The 22,317-nt window shown below is 52.6% G+C and overlaps 1 protein-coding gene across 2 annotated transcripts; it reads left to right on the forward strand.

Annotated features, from left to right (window-relative positions):
- The first annotated feature begins 13,702 nt into the window (after positions 1 to 13,702).
- On the forward strand, positions 13,703 to 20,932 carry RGS16 (regulator of G protein signaling 16). 2 transcript variants are annotated; one of them, XM_009098431.4, is made up of 5 exons: positions 13,703 to 13,842; positions 14,955 to 15,056; positions 15,754 to 15,815; positions 17,263 to 17,429; positions 18,635 to 20,932. In XM_009098431.4, exons 1-5 carry the CDS (start codon positions 13,763 to 13,765, stop codon positions 18,833 to 18,835), a joined length of 612 nt encoding a protein of 203 aa, XP_009096679.1. In that variant the 5' UTR covers positions 13,703 to 13,762; the 3' UTR covers positions 18,836 to 20,932. The 2 variants fall into 2 exon arrangements, with proteins under 2 accessions (XP_009096679.1, XP_018779008.1); XM_018923463.3 differs by lacking the exons at positions 13,703 to 13,842; positions 14,955 to 15,056 and adding an exon at positions 15,269 to 15,620 and having other exon boundaries at positions 18,635 to 20,931.
- The last annotated feature ends 1,385 nt before the right edge of the window (positions 20,933 to 22,317 follow it).

Raw genomic sequence — 22,317 nt, forward strand, 5'->3', positions numbered from 1 at the left:
TCTCTGAGCGTCCCCTGTGGGTCCAGTGCCCTGCAAAGAGCTCCCCAGGACACAGACCCTGCTGCAGGGTGCTGGCCCCCAGGGGGACCCAAAGCATGGAGTGAGCAGGATGGGTGTTGGGGGGTGCAGTGGGGTGTGAGGGGCTCTTTGACCCTACTCCCATAGCCTGGATGGGCACTGCAGGAGAACTCTCTGTGCAGGTGCCAGGGGTGCAGCACCTCCTCTGGGCTGGGCAATGATTCCTCCCCTCTGATGGCCCCATTTCCACGGCACTGCTGCTCCAGCTTGGCAGATTCTTGCAATGCTTTTGAGGGGAGAAGCAGACAGCCTGTCTGTGGATTTGAGCCTGCAGACTAGAGGTCTCTTTTCTTAATTTAATGAAGGCCCATTCACATATCAGGGGTTAATCCTCCAAGATCTTGACCCCATGGATCTTTTTTCCTCTCTCAGTCACCCCCAGACCAGAGGCTGCAAACCTCTGCTCCAGCCAAGGGTGGTGGGTGGCTTTGATACATCAGAAAGCTGCTGATATAGACTTTGTGTAAATGAGGTAGAACAAATTCTAAAGCCAAGCAAAATGTTTTTGGAACGAGATAAAAAAAAGTCTGGCTGGATATTAAAAATTACTGTCCATTAATGAAGTGGGAAACAGCTTTTGAGACATTTTGCAAGGATGATGTGCAGAACAGTAGGACAAACAGGATCAAGGAGAGGTGGTAACCATGCTGGGTTTGTTTTGGAGGTGTATTCCTGTGGTCTCCAAGACACTGAAGTCTAAATACATTGCAAGGCTAAACTTTCTGTTCAGTAGGGAAACCTGCTTTTCAGTGCCTGCTTGGTCAGCAGGAGAATCCTCCAGGTCTTTGGAAGGCAAATCCCATCTCCAGTTAAATTTCTGTGAGGAATGGCCAGAAAGAGCAGCAGTGACCCAGCATCCTGGCTGTCCCCTGGCCCTGCAGGGACACTTGAGGAGCTGGGGCTGGCCTGTGGTGACAGAGGTGACACTCTGCAGCCACACCAGGCTCAGTGACACAGCTCCTGGGACTGCTGAGGCCCCTCATGGGACACGAGGGACACAAAGCTCAGGGTCTGGATGTGGCACAGTTTGACACAAACTTTTTGCTGCATGTTCAAAAGTGGGAGCAGTGAGGGACACCTGGAAAATGCTCCAGATTTGCCAGGATTTCTCCAAGGGAGCCAGATCCTGCAGGAGCTCAGTGTCCCAAAGCTTTATGGCAAGCAAGGCACAGTGAGACAGGTCTGGTGAACCTGAGCAATGCGTGAAAGGAATCAGAGCTGGAAGCAAAGGACACTGAGCCACACATCCAGTGGCTGTGCCTGGTGCTGCCTGGGCTGCAGGAAAAGTGTCTTGGTTTGGAAAGCCAGGTGTCTGCTAAGGAAGGCAGGAGCCTCTCTTGAAATAGAAAATGTAAACCCCCTCCCTCTGAATTATTGTCATTTTGAAATTAAAATGCTCTCAGGCAAAGAGATGGGAAGAGGAATAACAGTTCTTTACTAGGAAAAATAGAGTACAAATGCAATAGTACAAACAAAAACACTGCCAGAGCCAGAGCAGGCCCTGTCCCCCTGTGTGTCAGGGTGGTGGCACAGTCCCATCCCAGGGGGGCTCAGGGTGGGGGCACAGTCCCATCCCAGGGGGCTCAGGCTGGTGGCACAATCCCATCCCAGGGGGGCTCAGGGTGGTGGCACAGTCCCATCCCAGGGGGGCTCAGGGTGGTGGCACAGTCCCATCCCAGGGGGGCTCAGGCTGGTGGCACACTCCCATCCCAGGGGGGCTCAGGGTGGTGGCACAGTCCCATCCCAGGGGGGCTCAGCCCTCCTGCAGTGCCAGCTGTGGCTCTGCTGGAGCAGGGATCCTGCACAAGGGGGGAGTGTTCCTCTGCAGCTCCAGAGCTGCTTGGGATGGGCCTGCTCTCCCTCTGGGAATGCAGGGCAGGAGAAAGCTGCTCCTCTGGGAATGCAGTGGGCAAAGGCTGCTGGGCTGTTCCCAGGGCAGATTGGATCCAGGTAGGAATGTTTGGCTCCTCCCCTGGGTGGAGCATCTCCCCGTGGGATGGTGGAATTTGATCAGCCCTGCAGGGACACTCAGTGGCCATGGACAGAAGATAATTAATAATTAATGGCCCATGGACAGAAGAGATCTCCTGGAGGGAGGATTGGCTGTGGGAGAGATAAAGAAAACTGCCCAGTGAACAGCAGAGAACTGCCCCAGCTCTGACAGATGGGAATTGAACACACACCTCCAGCCACATCATCTAACTAAGGCAGAAAGAGTCATATCACCCCCCAGCCCCTGGGGTAGGGAGCAAGAAGGACAAACCCAACCACGCTGCAGTGACACACTCAGGGTTGGACCTGCAAGGGAGGATGGAAATCTTCCCTCTCTGGCTGTGAGCAGAGGCTGGGGGAAGTCTCCTTTCCCAGAAATGCTGTCAGCCACCCCTGTGTGACACAGGACCGACTGGGATCCCCCAGGGGCACAGCCTGCTATTGCAGTTTCCTCTCCCATCTGGGTCACCCAAAACTGATGCCTTGGAGTGGCTGCCTAGAACAGAGGCTAGAGAGAGTTAAGAGGATGAAATGTTTATTTATGAAAGGCCTTCAACAGGCACAGCTTGGACAGCCAAAAGCCTTGGAGAGGGGCTACACCCAGGATGGACAATGGTCACGAGTTTTTCATACAGTTAGAAGTTTGACCCATTCACATATCGGGGGTTAATCCTCCAATTACAGCTTCAGGTTAATGAAGTCATGCTCCCCCAGTTTGCTCCTCCCCAACTCACTTTTGTTTATCCTTTTTGGGGCCTGAGGCTGTAGGGTGTCTTTGCCTCACAGGCCTAGAGGGATTGTTTTGTCTGACCAAAATGTAGAGAGAATTAACTGGACTTTATATGGAGTTTAGAGCCATGCACTAATACATTGTAGGACTTGAAAAATAGAAAAGCTAAAATCTTAAGGCATCAGCCTGTGGTCCCAGATTTACCCAGTGATCCCAGTGCTGCCAAAGGGCAGCTCAGCTTCCCAGCACTGTGACATCAAACAAATGCTGCAAGTGGTGAATGAAGCCACCCTGTGTGGCCCTGCCTTCCTCCTTTCCACCCTCCTCTTGCCTGTATATGCTAAAAGCATCCCAGAGCTGCCCAGCAGAAGGAGGCTGAAGCACTCACTGCTTTTAAAAGAAGGCAGAAAGCCATGGCAACTCTCCAGACAGACCTTCTGAGTGGGTTGGGTGCTGCTGACCTCTAGTGCCAGCTGAGGCACCCCAGACAGGGCTCTGCAGCCCCTTGGGGAGGGTGACAGAGACAGCCAGGCCAGGGGACACAGCAGGAACCAGAGGCTTGTGTCCAGGAATGTGAGTGGAGACAATCCCCAGGCTCCCCTGGTGTCCAGAGTGTGACTCCCTGCCCCTGTCCAGAGTGTGACTCCATCTCTCCACGAGATGCTCCAGCAGTGTTGGTGCTGGAATTTCTTTCATTTTACATCAGAACTCATGGGAAAACTTCAAAGTGGCTGAAACCATGTAAATCCAGGCTCCCTTCTCTTCTCCATCCACCTGGGGAATTGCTTGGAGCAGGGCACACACCTGGAGATGTCATTGCTGCAGTGGTGGCAGGAGCTGGAATCAGGCTGGCTGATTTAGGAGAAGTGTTTTCCCCAGTAAATTGTTTCCTCCACTGGGAACAGCATCCTGGAATACAGAGTGGAGCAAAAGTATTGTCTGAGGCATTTGAGTCTGCCACTTGTTATTTTTGTTGCTGCTCTTGCAGTTTTTCTCTCTGGAAGGAAAGCAGACTAGTTATTTAAAGTAAAATTCTATTTTTCTTTAACAAGAAAATGGCACCAGCTGCTTCTTTTATGACAAATGTCGTTCTGAATCGAATCAAAATAAGCAGCTTGTAGCTCTACCCCTTAAAACAGGGGCTGATCAAAGAAATCATGACTGAGCCAAAGCTTTGGAAAGAGCTGAGTGGTGACTAATTCATACCAAGGACAAATATCCTATCCTCGATTCATCTCTTCCTGCTGTGAAAGGGACACTCACAACCTACAAACCCATTTCCCCTCTCCACAAGCACACACCTCCAAAATTTTCCTCCTGTTTGGAGCAATGTTAAAATGTGCCATCACATGAAGAGAGGGGGAAAAAATTGGTTCACTCAGTTCTTTTTATTCTGTTTGCTGGCCCATACCCAGTCAGCTCGCAGGTAGATTGGTGGCAGAAGAGAAAAAGAGTTTACAAATTTCCTTTTCTTCGAGCTTCAGGTGGTGTTAACTCTAGGGTCAGATGCTGAACTCTAATCTGTCTGAAGTTTCTCCTGTTTTGGTCCATCAGCCAAGCTTGGGATGATCTCCACCACTTTGAGTGGACTCATGAATGCACCAAGGGGTCCCTGCTGCCCATGCTGGGGAGGTGTGAAGGGCAAAGGGAGGGGGAAATTGCTGTGTGTGTCTGGGGGTGTGGGTAGATGAGAGTGCATGTGACTTCATCTGTATCTTATTTAGTGTCCTCTACTACAGAAGCTTTTCTGAGACATAGATGTGCATGTTAAAATAGGAGAATTAGGCACAAATGACATAAACTGAGACCTTTAGCCAGTGTTGTGTTTGCTTCGTGTGTAAGTCCAAGTAGTAGTAAGAGATGTAAAACTCTGCTAGGTTCCCAGTTACCCCTAAGAGCACATGTATCAAACTGAACTGAATGTTCACTGATAGACACAAAACCAAAATGTTTACAGCATTCAGAGCAATAGCAAAGCATACCTCATGCCAGTCCTGGAGTGCCTCTCACCTGTCAGTGCAAGCTCTCCCCTCCCTGGGGGCCTCTGGCTTCTCCCTCCAAACTCCTCTCTCCTTCTCTCTCCTGTCCTGGTTGTCTTCCCTACTCCTCCTCGAAGCACTCCAAACCTTCCTGTCCACCAGCACTGTTTGTCCTCATCTGTCTGAGCCTGGGACTCCCCTAACCTCCCCCTGCCTGCCTCTCCTCCATCCCCATCCATCCCTCCTCTCTTCTTTGCCTTTCCCTTCCCCAGGCACTCATCTCTGGTCATGCCATCTCCCTCCTACACGCCTCCTACTGCCACTGTAAAGCTCCTAGGAGCTCTTCCCTGCCCATTATATAAGAACAAAACGTTTCACATCATTTCTGCATTATCTTCCATCCCTGGGGCTGCTGCAGTCGTCTCCTTCCTTGGTGCTGTGCTCTCTCTCTGGCATCGTAGCATTATATCCCAGAACTGGAATTAAAGTTCATTTTGCTGCTAGACCAGAATGCTTCTGTCTACCATGCACCCCTTGGGCTTTGCAGAGGCTCATCCTGTCCCCAAGTCTTTTGTCTTCCTTCTTTTTCTCCTCCTTCCATGCAGGCTGCACATGCAGTGCTTGTGGCAGGGGCTGGCTGGGGTGGAGGGTGCCCGTGCCGGGGTCACTCACAGCTGGGCACCCCCGTGGCTCTCTGGTTTATAAAAATAGTCTCAATAAAGGTGTGTGGGTTGTATTTGCTCAGCCAAGTCAGTCAGTGTGCTCTGTGCCTCCTGCAGGAGGATGTGTGTCTAATCTGAGACTGCGGTGAACTCAGCGCAAGTTCGGCGAGCCAAGGTCGTGGGAGGGAGGTGGCAGAGGGGGATGAGAGCTTGTTACCAAAAACATCCAACACTCCTGGCAAAAAGGCGCAGGAGAAAAGGCAGTGCCTGCTTCTGGAGGCACCAGGGAGCTCTGGGGAGCAGCTGTGCTGTGAATTGTTTGTCTCAAGCAGCCCCACACCTCCCAGTTTGCCTCATGTGCTGCGTGCCCCAGGCTGGCTCTAAAGCATGACGGATGAGGAGCTGCTCAGCTTCACAATTCCAGTGTGGGTAACAGCTTTATCCTGAGAGAAATGTCTTCATGTCGCTCTGTCAGTGCCTGCAGCCACCAGCTGAAAAGCAGGGAGGGGAAGGAGGCACCTTCTGCTGTGTTTACTCCTGCAGACCTCTGTAGGAACTCCTGGCAATGAAGAGAGCAGGGTACGAGCACACCCTGGGGTAGATCCCCCTTCCTTTAGAGCTACCATTGAAGATCTCATCTCCTCATAACCTCTCCCCCCAGCTCCTCTGTGAGTTACCCAAATCAGAGCTAAGGTTTGTCCTTGAGCTCCTTGGCACCTCCACCTTGGTGGGATGGCAGTGTCCCCTTGAGGACCTGCCTACAAACCCACCCGCCCAGCAAGGCTGCTTGAAATAACAAAGATACCTGGCTCCTCTGCAAATCAACTCGTGGGTGGCTCAGAAGAGACTGAGGATGGCTCTGCTGCACTCAGTGAACTCAGACGTGAGCCACCAGGCAGAAAGAACAGCTCAAAAGTGCTTCCCTGGGCAATGCTTTTATTTTCAGGAGATGCTGCTGCTGCAGCTGCCACCCCTGCAGTGCTGCTGGTGTTGGGGCAGGCCAGGCAGGCTGTTCAGTCTGATCCCCTCCTGCTCAAGGAAAGGCATGGCCTCAGCTCCCTGGGTTCCCCTGCATTAGCTGCTTGTTTGCTAGGCTCCCCTTGTTCCCTGGGAGGCTGGAGAAGCTCCTCAGCCACGCCACAAATCCCCACCGAGCCGTGTCACCACGCTGTGCAGTGTTACACCCCTGCTGTATAGACACCCTGAAGATGTAATAAACAGCCTGAGACTATTTGTTCTCTGCCTGAGTGTCTGAAAAGCTGCAATCCTGGGGATGGAGGGGTGTCTCCCAGCCAAACTGCTGAGGAAGAAGAGGAGGGGAGAAGCTGTTTGTCCTCAGCCCCTGGTGCAGACATGCTGGATGGAGCAGAAGAGTAGGGATGGGTTGGCTGCAAGATGTGGATGGCTCAGTTGGAGAAATTTAGAACCAGGCTCCCCAGAGGTCCAGTTTGGGGAAATGAGTCCCAAATGAGTCAGTAGGACCTACAAGGAAGGAAAATCCCAAGAGCCTTCCAGCAGCCCACTGCTGTCCTTCTCTGAGTACACTTCCCTGCTGCCCATGATGGACTCCCTGCCCCAAATCCCAAAACCATCATGGCCAGAGGTGGAAAAAAGTGCTGAGGCTGCTCCCTGCACCAGGAGCAGCAGTGGGGAACACACAAGCTCCTGGGAGAGGGAGAAGTGTGGATGGATGGATGGATGGATGGATGGATGGATGGATGGATGGATGGATGGATGGATGGATGGATGGATGGATGGATGGATGGATGGATGGATGGAGTCACAAAGAGCAAACAGCAAATGAAGAGCTTTCTCCAGACCATAAAAAACCACCCTGTGCTCCAGCAGGCAGCTCACACCTGGGCCTCAGCTTGCTCCATCCTGGTGAGTTAAACCAGGGAGGGATGAGCAGGAGTAGGGTGAGACTCACCAGCCAGTCATGGGCCAGTTTGGGGAGTCTGGAGGGGGCTGGGATTGCTGGGGAAGGGTCAGGCAGCAGCTGAGGGCAATCTGGGGTAGCAAGAGAGGAAGGGGAGGCATTACCAGGGGAAGGGTGCAGGGCAATTGAGGTGAGGTTAGGTGTTAGTGGGAAATTGCATGGTGAGAGATTGGCTTGGTTTGGAACAGACAGGTGTCTGCTAGGGAAGGCAGGAGCCACCCCTGAAATAGAAAATGTAAACCCCCTCCTCTGAATTATTGTCATTTTGAAATTAAAAGGCTCTCAGGCAAAGATATGGGAAGAGGAATAACAGTTCTTTTTTAGGAAAAATAAAAATACAAATGCTAGAGTACAAAAAAAGAAACCAAACCACTGCCAGAGTCAGACCATGCCTGCCCCCCTGTGTGTCAGGGTGGTGGCACAGTCCCATCCCAGGGGGCTCAGGGTGGTGGCACAGTCCCATCCCAGGGGGGCTCAGGGTGGTGGCACAGTCCCATCCCAGGGGGGCTCAGGGTGGTGGCACAGTCCCATCCCAGGGGGGCTCAGGGTGGTGGCACAGTCCCATCCCAGGGGGGCTCAGCCCTCCTGCAGTGCCAGCTGTGCTTCTGCTGGAGCAGGGATCCTGCACAAGGGGAGAGTTTTCCTCTGCAGCTCCAGGGCTGCTGGAGATGGGCCTGCTCTCCCTCTGGGAATGCAGGGCAGCAGAAAGCTGCTCCTCTGGGAATGCAGTGGGCAAAGGCTGCTGTGCTGCTCCCAGGTCAGATTGGATCCAGGTAGGAATGCTTGGCTCCTCCCCTGGGTGGGGATCTCCCCATGGGATGGTGGAATTTGATCAGCCTTGCAGGGACACTCAGTGGCCATGGACAGAAGATAATTAATAATGAATGGCCCATGGACAGAAGAGATCTCCTGGAGGGAGCACTGGCTGTGGGAGAGATAAAGAAAACTGCCCGGTGAAGAGCAGAGAACTGCCCCAGCTCTGACAGATGGGAATACACACCCCCAAACCATATCCTACAACCCAGGACAGAGATTTACTGCACGAACCGTGTGGGGCTTCAGTGAGGAAGGGCTGAGCATCTCCTGAGCAGGTGTGGCCAGCAGGAAGAGCAGTGACCTGGATCTCACCTGGCCCTGGGCACACCGAGCGCTCCCACCCTGCCCGGTGCACAGCAAAAGGTGAGTGTTTGCTCTGTGCTCTGCACACACACATGTTGCATTTGAAACCAAAAATTTGGCTTGTTTTCCTCTGGAAATGGCTCTAGTGGAATTTATCAGTCCCTCTGGCTTCTTTCTATCCCCCCTTATTTTTGCCCCTAAATCCTTTCTTCTGCTGCTTTTCCTTTTCATCTGCTGCTCTTCCCTCAGCTTGTCACTGAGCCAAACCCATCTGAATGCATCCAGGGAAGGATCTGCCATTAGTGCTGCTCTGTCTCTCCTCTTAGTTGGGATATATTTAGCCATCATCTTTTAGCTTTTTTCTGGCTGTTCAGTGGCTTTAAAAAGCAGGTGCTGGGAACGGAAAAAGAAGATTAAAAGTACCTGCTGTCAGCTACCTCTCCCTGTGCAGCTGTGCAAAGCGAGCACGTGGGCAGAGTGGATAACAGCTGCCCCTTGAAAACCTCATTTGTAATTCTAATTATTCTTTTTTATTGTTATTATTTCAATAATCTCTTTCTGCACTGCTACAAATTTCCAGAGCAGCTATTTCCTCCAGTGCCTCATGTGAATGTGGAGTGTTAGGAATCCATCAAACTCCTCGTGGTGAGGGATCCTTCATGGGCAGCTGGGATATCCTGGATGGGCTGAGCAGGCCCAGATGGAGCCAGGCTCACCTGCAGCCACACAAATTAGCCACCCCTGACTGTCCCTGTCCCACAAGCTGTGCTCATGGCTGAGCCCCAGCTGCAATGTGGCTACTCAGGCACCACTTGCAAATTCTTGGCTGCTGTCTCAGTCTTGGCAGATTCCCTGCTCCTCCCTGGCACCATCAGAGAATTTCTCAGGTTGGGAAAGACCTCTAAGATCATCAGGTCTAAGCCAAGCCCATCACCAGCCTCCATCCTATCCCTACCTCCTTGGCTTACTTCCCTCCTTAAACACATCCAGAGCTCATCAAGAGCTTGCAGGTGGAGGAGGGGGCTATGCAACATGAGCAGGGCCTTTAAACCTCCCATTTCTGCTCCTTTGCAGTCAGCACCTCCCTGATTTCATGGCAGGACTGCCTCCAGGTTTGGCCATCCCTGATTGCCACCTCTGTGGTTCCCCTCTGGTTCAGGAGAAATTGGGGACAGAGTCCTTGGGGAGCCTGCCTGCAGTGAGACTCCAAAACAGCCCAGCTCAGCCTGGCTCTTCCCCTCTTCCTCCTCCCTGCCTCCCCTTCCAAAACTCTTTCTGCATCCTCCCCTTATTCCACTTGAACAGTACAAAACCACAAAAATACCCCTGCCAGAAACTCTGCTCAGAGCCTGGCTGGGCACTGGGGCACATACACAAGGGCACTTGGCACCCTGTCACCAGACCCTTGTTTTCCCATTCCCCACCCCATTTCTGGGGCTGAACATTTTGGGTTCATGTTTTCCAAAGTTGCTGGCATTTTGCAAATAAGCCAGGAACACCAGCAGCACTCCCTGGGGCTGGTGGGGTGTGCATGTTTTGCTGCTGGGGGTGGCTGTATGCCTCAAAATGCTGCCTGTGGGTGCCTTCTCAGCCCAGCCACCTCCCAGCCTGGACCTTCCTGGTGGAGATGAAAGCCAACCCTGGGGATGGGAGGTGGATTGGTGCTGGCAGGGTTGTGGCAGGCTCTGGGAAGGGAGCCTGGCCCCAGGCGTTGCGACACAGAAGAGTTTTTTGTATTCCAAAACAAGGGCTAATAATGGAGGGCACGGGGCCGGAGCCGCGGGAGGCTGCTAAGCTAAATGAGACGGGAAGCACGTAATTCAATTAGATACAGAGCAGCACGAAGACATCTGAGTACACACACGGGGTTGGGCTCAGAGGCTGTTGCATAACCCTGGGAAGGGCTGTGCAATATGAAATATCTCACCTAGAGCAGCCCATGCCCGTCCTTGAGCAGCCCCATGGGAGGGGACAGGCAGAAAAGATGCTCCAGGGAGCAGAGGGGTCAGCTGGTGGCTGTGGCACAGCGGGCACAGGGGCTGTCCTAGCCTTGGTGAGGAGGACTTTGCTGGAACAGCCCAGTCCTGCTCCCAGTCCAGGGCTCAGACCTGTACACGAGGATCTGGCACTGCCCTGAGCCCCAGAGCCAGCTCTGCAGCAGCAAACACCTTTGTGCCTCTTCTGGTCCCCAAAAAGAAACAACCTTTGACTGACCCCTTCCCTTCCCTAAGGGCTCTCTCTCTCACCGCAGGCAGTTTCACTGTCAGTTTGGCCTCACCTGAGCCCAGAGCTTCAAAAGCTGCCATAGGGGACAAGGTAAAACCACACAGACACACACACACACATGCTTGTCCAATGCACTTTATTTCTCTGGGGAAAAGCAGCAGGGAAACAGGGCCTGTGTGGTGCTGTTCACAGGGGCCCCAGGAAGAGGGAAGAGATGAAGATCTGACTCCAGGTTTCAGAAGGCTAGTTTATTATTTTATGATATATATATATTATATTAAAACTATACTAAAAGAATAGAAGAAAGGATTTCATCAGAAGGCTTGAAAGGAAAAGCAGAGGATGGAATCAATAACAAAAGCTCCTAACTCTCAGAGAGTCAAAGCCAGCTGACTGGAATCGGCCATTAATTAGAAACAACCAACATGGACCAATCAAGGATGCACCTGTTGCATTCCACAGCAGCAGTTAATTAGTGTTTACATTTTGTTCCTGAGGCCTCTCAGCTTCTCGGGAGAAAAAAGTCGTGGCAAAGGGATTTTTTAGAGAATATCATGGCTGCAGGCCTGAAGCAAAGAGAGGGCTCAGCAGGCTATAATCTCCAGGCAGAGATGTGCAGAGTTTCTCTGCTCTGGCTCACATCCCCCAGGCTGCTCACCAGTTGCAGTTGCTGCCATGCCAGCTGTGTTTTTGCCATAGTTACATTTGCTCCAAGCAGCACGTGGTTCCCAGCTCAGGGGCTGTGCCAGGTTCCATGGAGTTGCAGCCAGAAATCTGTCCCGTGTGCCTGGGACACGTGTCCAGGCTCCTGGAGCTTTTCCTCTCGGTGTGACCTGCTCAGACCATGCCTCAAACACCAGGGAGAGTTACCAGAGCATCCTGTGACTCTGCAGATCTGCAGCTGGGAGGATGGGCTGCAGCTCTAGAGGAGAGAGGGACAGAGGTGGACGTTTCTACAGCATTTGTGTGGGAAATTCAGGGAGGAGACGGAGATGTGGGGTGTGAGGAGAAGGGGCACTGCCATCCTGAACTCTCTGGTCACCTGCTGCAGCTGACAGGTGAGTGCCAAGCTGCTTTGGCATGATATCCAGCCCTCCTTTCCAACCCTGACCATTGACCCTGACCTCCCTGTGGAAGAGCTGGGAGTGGGTGCCAGGAGCCTGTCCCCACCCTCCCGTGCCACTGCTGCTGTGACACCAGTGCTCCCAGTGTGCTGCTGAACTGGGGTGGAGGTCCAGGCTGATGTGGCACTTCCAAAACTGATGCCAAGCCCTGTGCACAGACATCCTGTGGGTGTGCACAGACATTCCCAGCTGTTCAGGCAAAGGCAACCTTCCAGCCCTCTCTCCTTTACTCTTCCATTTTTTCCCTTGAATCCACAGCAAGGATCACAGCTCTAATCTTGGCTTTAAGGCACAGAGAAGACATGAATAAGAGCTTGGTGTAGCTCCAGCCATTTATCTGTAGCTGAATATCTTCTAACTAATGCATAAACTTGATTATTTGAGTGAAAATACCCAGAACCATCAGAAAGGAGGCTGCTCTTACATGGGGAGCTCAAAGTGAATGTTCAGTCATTAGTCCTGATGTGATGCATCCTTCCTGTCTGTCCATGAGCAAGACCATCCTGTGCCTCCTTGTAAGTGATGAGAGAAAGACAGGACTCTCCTTTACTGCTCAGTGGGCTGAGGGGCCTCATGCTCCTCCTGAAGTCTCCCACCCAGATATCCTCATGCTCCTGCTCCCAAAGGCAGCTTGAGAGGAGCCTTTCCCCCTGGCCCAGGGCTCAGATGGCTTCGTGCTGCCACTCTCCTGGCACAGTTCATCTCTCCTGGAAAGATGCTCTGGCAAAGGGAAAGATGCTCTGGCAATGTGCTGTGGGTGATGAATGCAGGCAGCAAGGGGAGGAGACAGCCTGAGCTCTGGAAAAACGTCTGAGCTGGGAATAGCAGGGAGGAAGGGAGAGGATGAGGAGTGGAAGTGGCAGCTGTGGCCTTGTGCTTGGCTGGCCACGAGCAGGGGGTTTTAAGGTCGCTCCCTTCCAGAGCTGCTGAGCTGGGGAATTGCAGGGAAGGCAGCTCTGGGATCCTGGGTGAGCCTGACCTCACCACGGGGCCTGTTGGTTCTCATGGACCTCTGGTTCTTGTAGCACCAGGCCCTGGGGTTTGCTGCTGTGCACTGATTTAACCCTTTCTCTTCACCTTTCTCTTTCGCTGGCTCAGTCCTTCCCCTCCAGTTTCCAACCTCTCCTGGCTTTTAATCTCCTTTCATTTTCCAGGTCTCATCAGGATCCTCCATTATCAGATGCTTTCCCAGGTTTTGGCTCCTTTGATGTGCATCCCTTCCCTTCCCTCCTCTCACCACACACCCAGCAGGGAATTTGTGATGAAGAAGTGCAACTTCAGCCAGCACATTCTATATATTATATATTCCAGCTGTGAACTGGCAGTGCCATTAAGAGAGAAGTGGAAACATTAAACCCTCCTGCTCCATCTGCATCCCCCCAGGAAGCACAAACCCTCCTGACCCTGCTGGGGGCTGCCACCCCCTGCTTTAACCACTGGGGCAGAGCTGGAGCTGCGGGAGCTTTGGAAGCCCTGGGGCAGCGGGGTGGAGCAGCAGGACGGGGCTGACGACTCTCTGCGAGGGCTGCAGCGTCTGTCCTGTCCCTCTCTCTCCCACCCGCCGGCGCTTCATCAGCAGGCTCCACACGTCGCTGGGAACGAGCCTGTTTTTTCCTGTTCCCGAGGAAGCGGCGATGACTGTGATGCTCAAGGACGAGCCCGGGCCTCCCACTCCCCCCTCCCTCAGCAGCACACACAAACTTACCTAAGCTCTCCTCTTCAGGGGCGCTGCCTGAGCAGCTTTTGGTTGGCTGGAGGCTGGAGTGATGCTGGGTCCCCCTCCTCGCTCTCCCGCCTCCCGGCCCATATAAAGCGCGGCTCCGCGCCGCTGTCGCAGCCGCCAGCCCGGGACCGCGGGGCAGGTGGTGCCCGCAGCCGCCTGTTGCAGCCCCTGGCACCCCTGGGAGGAGCCGATGAGTTGCTGGATGCCTGGGTGCCCAGCTCTCAGCATGTGCCGGGGCTTAGCCGCGCTGCCCATCACTTGCCTGGAAAGGTAAGGCGCTTCTGGGAGGCAGAGGGGTCGCACCTGGACCAGCCCCTGCTGCCGCCGATGTGATGGTAGGGTAGAAACTGGGCTGCACAAAGTGATTCCTTGTGGCTGCATCCCTTCTGCTCCCCAGGAGGGGAACACGGAGGTGAAACCGGCGGAGGGAGAGAGAGGAGGCTGGCCAGAGCTGTACAAACACACCAGGGGGTTCTGCCTCTGCACAACTTGCTCCGGGCTGACAGCAGCAGGAGTATTTTTGTCAACACGGCCGGACTGTTCAGTGACATGTCGCTCCTCCTGCCAAGCCCCACGCTGCCGGCTTGACATTTAAACCCTGATTTTTGTATGGGCGCCTAGGGACGCCTGAACGAGCCGCGGGCACTCAAACAGCAGCTGGGCCACAGCACCTCGGGGACGCCCTGGGGACAGACAGGAGCCACTTCTCCTGCCCTGCTGCCGCAGACACCTCCCGACAGGGAGGTGCCTCCTCCGTGCCTTGGCCGCGGAGCCGTGGGGACAGGCAGGAGCATCCCAGCCTCTGGCACTGGAGCATCAGTGCTGCCTCCTAAAGCCATGGGGTAGGTGGATGGCCCTGCCCTCCCCACGGCCTGGTGACAGGCTCCTGGGAGCCCAGGGGCACCCCAAAAATCAGAGCAGGGGAGCAGCAGCTGGCAGGCAGCAGGGGGATGCTCCCGCTGTGCCGAGAGGAAGGAAATCGCTGTTTTTCCAGCGGTTTGGGAGAAGCGGAGCGCTGCCAGGAGAGTGGGGTGGGGAAAGGAACCAGACTAGCTCCGGGGAGCTGGAGGGGGGCTCCAGATGGGCACTCAGCAGCTTTTACCTGCCCCAGAGGAAAGAGCTCGTCGGGCTTTGTATTCCATGTGTCTCTGCCTGGGAAGCGAGCAGGAGAAAACGGTCCCCCAGGCTTAATGCGCGGTTGCCAGGGAGCAGGAGAAGCAAGGGGGGAGCGTTTATTTCACACACCCGAGAGCCAAGAAGTGGCTGAAGCTGAGGGGCGAGGGTTGTCCCCCCGAGCCCGCGGGGTGCAGACCCTGCCAGGGGTGGGAGTGGCAGACGGATGGTTCAGAGATCCCATCTCATCCTCCCTCCCTTCTTTCCAGAGCCAAGGATCTGAAGACCCGCCTGGGCATCCTGCTTCATAAACCCGAGCCGGGACACAAGAGTGGGAGCTCCAGCAAGCTGCAGCTGGGCTCGAGGCGCAGGTAAGCCAAGCACAGCTCTGCCCCGGGTCCAGCCCGGGCCGAGCCCCCATGGAGCAGCCGTTCCCGAGGGATGCTCCTGCCCATCTGCGCAGCACAGTGCACAGAGCACAGCTCCCTCCTCCATGTAGTCCCACCCAGGCGGGCCGGGAAGGCGGATCACTCCCCTGCTCCAGCGGCTATAAAACCCGGCAGGGAACGGATGCTCTGGCATTAGGCTCAGAGAACAGGGCCTTGGCGAGAGGCAGGGAACCCGCAGGGCTCCTGCCCTTCCCGGTGCCTCAGACCAGTGGCTGGAATCCCCGGGGAATGCAGGCAGCATTAAACACAGAACACTGAATATTGCTGCTGCGGGCAGGGGGCTTTCCTGCAGAGGAGGCTCTGCTGGGCCAGCAGAAGAGGGCTCTTCTGAGCATCCCCTAAAGAACCTGCTGGACTTGTGTCGGCAGAAAAGGGCTTTTGTGAGCAGCCCCTAGAGAGCCTCCTGGCCAGCAACATGGAGATGAGGTCGGGTGAGCCATCAGGGAAGGTGAAAGAAAGGGAGGAGAGAGGAAAGAGAGCCCACAGGTAATGGATGTTGGCCCCTGGCTTTGGTTTCCTGCTGAAGGTTTCTGTGTCCCATTGATGGAGCTGCTCAGCTGAAGTGCTCCCATCCCTCACTGCTGGACAGCGAGCCTCACATCCTTTTTGTGTTTTCCAGAAACTCCTCCCAAGAGGTGCTGGAATGGAGGGAGTCCTTTGACCAGCTCCTCAAGAGCAAAAGTGAGTAGTATCTTGTTTTCTTCTCTCGGTGAGAGCGTGTAGGATAAATGTACTCACAGTGAGCTGTATGACTGGAGTCAGTGTAGGATGAAATCTCGCCTCCTCCTCAAATGAGGTGTTTGAGGATTTAGAAAGAGGTCCTTTCCCTGCCCAGATCTGGGGCACAGGGCTCACTGCCTGCTGTACCCAGGAAGCTGTATGTTTTCCTCCTGGCTGGGTGTTTTTGGGGGTAGAAGTGTTGTCTCACTGCTGCCTTGGGACAGGAGCACTGTCACAGGCATCCCCTGAGGAGCAGCCCACCGGGGGAATGCCATGGTATTCCCAAAGCACCCCTTTCCCCACACTGGGGAGAAGGCAGTGTCTGCTCTGGGTGTCTGGTGGAAACAGCCATGCAGCCACCTCCCCTCGGGCTTCTTCAGACAACTGCATTGCTGCCCTCTGTCTGTCTGTCCTGTGCCTCCGGGGATGACTCTTCCACAGGGAGCAGGAATTCAGCTGTTTGACTGGATAACCTTGCCCTTTTCCTACTCTGATATCAGCTGTGTTCCTGTGATGCACAGGGCTCCTGTGAGATGCTGTCTCCCTCTCCCTATGCAGGCAGCTCCTCCAGACCCAGAGATGGGACCTCATTTTTAGTCCCACACATCATCCCCTCCTTACACTGGACTCTGCACAATGGCAGCCTCCAAAAACAATTTTTACAGTTATAGAGATGATAAATTATAATGAGAGCCAAAATGAGATTGCTGACTATAACAAGCCAAGACCTTGTAATTATCTATTTACCTTTAAAAAACAATTACCTTGATTGAGCTTTGCAAAATTCAAACGGCAGGAACGCCAAATTTTAATCCAAAAATAGTTGTCTACCTTAAAAGCTCTTCCCCAGCCAGACAAACTCCTTCCACAGCCAAAGTCTGGGGAAACTGTATTTTTTTTCCATCTACCTCACGTGCTGTGATGGCTAATGAGCATCTCTAGCTTTGTAACTTAATCCACCCTCCCAGCACAGCTTTGAAATCCTTGCTGCAATTGCTCTGCTGCAATTACTCTGCTGTCCTCAGCACCTCGTTCCCCCCAGATGTGGGCTGAGAAATCAGAACCCAGGCACGGCTGCTCGGCTCCTGCAGCGTTCCGATGCGTCAGCGCGCTTCTCCTTAGGTAGAATTAGCTCTTTCCCCAAGCTGTAAAGAAAATACTCTGAAGCCTCATTACAGAAAGGTCAGATAAATAAAACCAGAGGATTACTTGTCTGTGGGAAAGGACTTTATTGGAGTCTAGAGGCCAATTAGCAGTGTCTCAGAGGGTGGAATTTGCCCGGAAGGGAAGGAAATCTGCCTATGTCATGGTCTGAGCTCCCAGGGCAACGCTCCCCAGGCAGTGCCTGCTGCTGATCCTCTTCCCCCTGCCTTCTTTCCCATTAACTGCTCTTCTCTCCTCTCCATAGGTGGGGTGAATGCATTCCACACCTTCCTGAAGACTGAATTCAGCGAGGAGAACCTCGACTTCTGGCTGGCATGCGAGGACTTCAAAAAGACCCGGTCGAAAACCAAGCTGGCCTCCAAAGCCAACAGGATCTTCGAGGAGTTTGTCCAAAATGAGGCGCCCAGGGAGGTGAGACCATTTTCTGTCACATCACATAGGGTGGGAAAGGAATAAAATACCCTGGTGGGTTTTATTAAAATGCTGTTGGGTCAGTGGGAAGGTGTGCTCTTGTTAATTTCTAACACCATGTGGTCCTTCACTTAATGCTGGAACAGAAATTGAGTGCAACCATGAAGTGTAACAGGCACAGACCCTGCAGGGCCTCTCTGGTGGTCAGTTGTCTAGGATAAGAAATGCCTACTCATGATGACTGGGCCAAAGAAGCCCCTCTTCCACCCTCAGACCCTTGTTATCTCCCTGTAAGACCATAGGTCATTTTTGCCTCGACCCTTACTATTGGACTGTTTCCCAAAACTCCTGTACCCTATATAAAGCCCCAGTTTGGCAGAAGAGCTGTCACTGAGACCCTTTGCAGAAGCTGCCAATAAAGACAACCTCTGTGGAACCTCATACAGGCTTCTCTTCTCTCTCCCTACATCTGCCAAAGGCACTTAGCAAGCAAAGAGCTGAAAATCACTAAGGAGCTGAGAATCACTAAAGAGCTGATCTCGTGTGGTGTTTGTGAGGGTCCCCAGGATGAGGTGAGAGATGAGAATTTGGCTCCATGTTCTCAGAAGGCTGATTTATTATTTTATGAGATTATATTATCTTAAAAAGTTCTATACTAAAACTATACTAAAGAAAGAGAAAGGATACATCAGAAGGCTTCACAAGAATGATAATGAAAGCTCCTGGCTGACTCCTCAGTCTGACAGAGCTGATGGTGATTGGTCATTAATTAAAAACAATTCACATGGAACCAATCAAAGATGCACCTGTTGGTGAGCAATCGCCAGACCACATTCCGAAGCAATCAGGTAATTATTGTTTTCATTCTTTTCTGAGGCTTCTCAGCTTCCCAGGAGAAGAAATCCTGGCGAAGGGATTTTTCAGAAAATATCACAGTGACAAACTCACTTAAGAGCCGAGCTTGCTAAGATTGCCTGTGGCTCTGGAGCCTGCCTGAGGGGCCTGGACAGGTTGTGCTTAGCTGGACTTTGCTGTCTGGGACACCCACGGCAGCCCAGGGGAGATCCCAAAAACCCTGGAGCCGCATTAGTGAAGGGATAGAAAGGTTTGTGAGCATCTCCACGCTCACCTGAAAACGAATCAAACCCAGGTTTTGTCCTCACATAGAAGAGGAGCTAACATTTGTGGGCTCTGCCGCCTTGCAGGTGAACATCGACCACGAAACCAGGGAGATCACCCGCAAGAACCTCTCGGGGGCCACCTCGGCCTGCTTCAACGAGGCGCAGGCCAAGACGCGCACGCTGATGGAGAAGGACTCCTACCCCCGCTTCCTGAAATCCGCCTCCTACCAGGACATGACCAAGCAGGCCGCCAGCCGCGGCGCCAGCAAGCGCTCGCACACCTGACCCGAGCCGGGGGACGAGCCGGGGGGGACGAGCCGGGGGCCAGGCACGGGGTGGGACACGGAGTGTGTGTGAGGGCCCCGGCCCGCGGGGCGGGGGTCCGGCTGAAGCTGTGGGGTTTGGCAGGATCCTCAGCGCCCTCAGCGCTTCAGGAGCTGCAAGAGCCACACTCCTCCCTCCCCGGGGGTGGAGCCCTCACAGCTCGGCCGGAAACCTGCAGCACTGCAAACACGGAAAGAAATGGGGTTTGGGCTGCGAGCCCAGCTCAAACTCAGCTCATGGATTCCCCTGAGCACCCAAACCCAAGAGTTCCCACCTGCTCTCTGACCGCCACAGGCTGCGGGGACAGCACAGGACCTGCCGCTCCTGCTCGCAGGGAATGGCCAGGATAACAGCCCCGAGGCTATGTGGCAATTCCAGCTGGAGGGATCCTGCTCCTGCCTTCTCCTGACCCCAAGATTCCCAGCATCCTGAGCACTTCATGAGCTGCCAGACCCACATTCCTTCTTCCCTGGGGGTGGGAGCCCGGAGCCTCCCCTCGCGGCTCAGCCAAGACCTGCAGCACTGCAAACACGGAGAGAAATGGGGTTTGGGCTGTGAGTGCACCTCAAACTCATTCAGAGATGGATTCCCCCAAGCAACCCAAGAGCTCCCACCTGCTCTCTGACCGCCACAGGCTGCGGGGCCAGCACAGGACCTGCCGCTCCTGCTCACAGGGAATGGCCAGGATAAAAACCCCGAGGTTACTTGGCAATTTCAGCTGGAGGGATCCTGAGCCTGCCTTCTCCTGACCCCAAGATCCTCCAGCTGTGTCCTATGCATGCTCTGCATCGAAGCTTTCCAGCTCCTTCCAGTGCAGTGACATTTTCATCCCTCGCTTGAGCTCCACGACCTTCAGATTGCACCTAATCTTAGGTCACGTGCGTGACGTTTTCTCCCTGTTATTGTTATTTATTTCATCATTATTGTTATTATAGCTATATTTATTAGAGGAGCACTGCTGAAAGCACACACGTGTATCCCTTGCTCCGAGGAGCTTGTAAATTAAATTATTTTAGCTGTTGTAGCACTTGGCATGCCTCCCACCTTTTCTGTGTAATTATTTGAGAGGACCAGACAGATTTGTAGCACAATTTTGGAGCAAGGTACACCAGTAGCAGCAGGGAGGGCTGCTAGAGAGTTTGGAGGGCAGTGCAAGGATGCTTTGCAGCCCATGTTGTTTCCTCTCTCCCCTTAAAGAGGTGGAAGGCATCTCAGCAGCTTGTCCTAGGCAGGGAACAGAGAGGTCAAACAGGCACTTTGGTGAACAACTCTATGGAAAACTTGATTTTCACACATGGGAGAGAAAGCCCAGGGCTTTGCCTGGGTTTGTAATCAGGCTTGGTGTTCCCTTGGATGGTGAAACCAGCCTGCAGCCACAGCACTTTACCAGAAACCCATGGAGTGAGCAAAACCATCCTGTGAATTCAGTGACTCGGGGGTGGCAGGACACATCACCAGAACTGGGGGCAACTCTTCAGAAAGTCCCTTTCAGCAGGAATTTTGGGGTCCTGGAGAGGTGTGGGTTCCACTTGGCAGCAGTAGTGGGTGGGTGTGTGATGTGGAGCCTGTGCTGGGTCCTGGGGAATGTGCCACCAGCACTGCTCCCTGCTGAGGGCTGCTTTCCAGGGCTCTGTTTATCCCCAAAGAACAAACCTGGAGATCCTTATCCCACTGGTACTCACTCCTTGCCAAGGGAACTCTCTTTTGCCCCCCTGTCTCAGCAGCATCAGAGCACAGCATCCTTTGGGCTTTTCACAGCTGCTTGAGCAGAGCAAGGGACCAAAGACCAGTTTGGGGATGTTACTCCGAGCCCTCTTCCACCACCCCCATCCTGGCCCCACCTCTGAACCTCTGGCTGTTGTCCTGGCTGTGTTTACAGGGAGATATCAGCTGCTTTCTTATTTATTATTTATTTTTACAACTGGAAGCACCTTTGCTGTGTTACTGAAGCGAGCGATGCACAATGGTCTGTTCTCATTGCCAATGTAACGTTGTCATAACAAAATAAAATAAAATAAAATGTAAAGAGCAAAATATCCTGACAACATGGGCTGGGTCTTTATTTTTCTGGTCATGGACTTTCAATTAAATTTTACATTCTAATTCTGGATGCTTTGCAAATCTTCTTGTGTTGGGTGACTCAGGGCATTTCCAGTTCCTTTAAAAGTGACAGTGTCAAGGGCAGAAGAGGAAGGGGGAAGACTTTTGAGGTATAAAGCTTTGTGGTATTTGGTTTATCAAAGAAAACCGAATGGTTCATAGAAAGCATGAAAGCAGAAGTGAAGCTTTGAATATATGAACTGCCAGGGTATTCAGTGCTGCTTGTATTGCTCATAATTTCTGAGCCCTTTACAGGACTGCAGTTCCCAATATCTGCTCAGTATTATTAAAAACATAAATGTCATAAAATTGAGAGGATGCCAGGAAAAAAACCCTGCTTTTGGGTAACTGACATAAACAATACTTGATTTTTGTCAGTAACACACCTGATGTTTGAATTCATTGTCAAGGGGGGAACTCTCTGGTACCAGAGGGGTTAAAAAAAATCCTATTCCTGTGCAGAGTGAGGTCTGAGCAGTTCCTTCAAATGCTCTGGGAGGGGAGGGGAAGTTTGCATGGAAAGAGCTCTCCATGGAAGCAGCCAGGGCTGCAGAGGAGCAGCCCAGTGCAGCTCGAAGAAGTGCTTGGAATAAAAACCCAGCAGAAAATGGTTTTATTTCAGTTGCCTTCTTTCTATTTATTGCATGTTCTGGAAGCCAAAATTAACTGGCCTGCGTCAGCAGAGGAGAGTGTGAGAGGGCTGGTGAGGAGGAGCTGGAATCCCAGGGAATCACTCAGAATTAGCATGTTCCAAGGTGTCACTAGGAGCATGTGAAAAACGCCAATCACTCATTTTTAAAATTTTAAAAGTTTAATAGGAATAAAATGGTTATAAAAATAGGAATAAAATTAGAGTAATAATTATTTGGACAATTAGGATTAGGACAATATGAGACAATAGAAACAGAGTTATGGATGCCCAGGTACCTTTTCTGAGCACAATAACCCCAAAAAGGACCCACATTAACAGAGGATTAACCCTTAAAGCAACAGCCTGTTGCACATTCATACACCTCATCCATGGTGCATCAATTCCATTCAAACACAGGATTCTGTCTGGGCAGTGTCAGCTTCTTCCTCTGAATCCTGACGGCGTCTTCAGGACTGAGCGAGGCGGGAAGAAGTTCATTTTCTGATAATGGGGCAATAAATTCTCTTTCTCTGAAAGATTCAGGTGTCCTGTGGCTGCTATCTCAGCGTGAGTCCTTTCTTTAGAAAAGTCTTACATAGCATAGTTTCTATTTTAACATTTTGTTATACCCTAAAACTGTATTTAACACACTACTTTAGAGAATTCATACAGCATCACTTTCTAACATAACACATATAATATTCATTTGAAT

This window comes from Serinus canaria, chromosome 8 (genome assembly GCF_022539315.1).
Source record: "Serinus canaria isolate serCan28SL12 chromosome 8, serCan2020, whole genome shotgun sequence".
NCBI lineage: Eukaryota > Metazoa > Chordata > Aves > Passeriformes > Fringillidae > Serinus > Serinus canaria.

What these genes read in the sequence shown, in the direction of transcription:
- RGS16 (XM_009098431.4), top strand. Translation starts at nt 13,763, where the DNA reads ATGAGTTGCTGGATGCCTGGGTGCCCAGCTCTCAGCATGTGCCGGGGC. An exon ending in CCAGCTCCTCAAGAGCAAAA is followed by an intron (nt 15,816 to 17,262) that starts GTGAGTAGTATC and finishes TCCTCTCCATAG; the next exon opens with GTGGGGTGAATGCATTCCAC. An exon ending in AAAATGAGGCGCCCAGGGAG is followed by an intron (nt 17,430 to 18,634) that starts GTGAGACCATTT and finishes GCCGCCTTGCAG; the next exon opens with GTGAACATCGACCACGAAAC.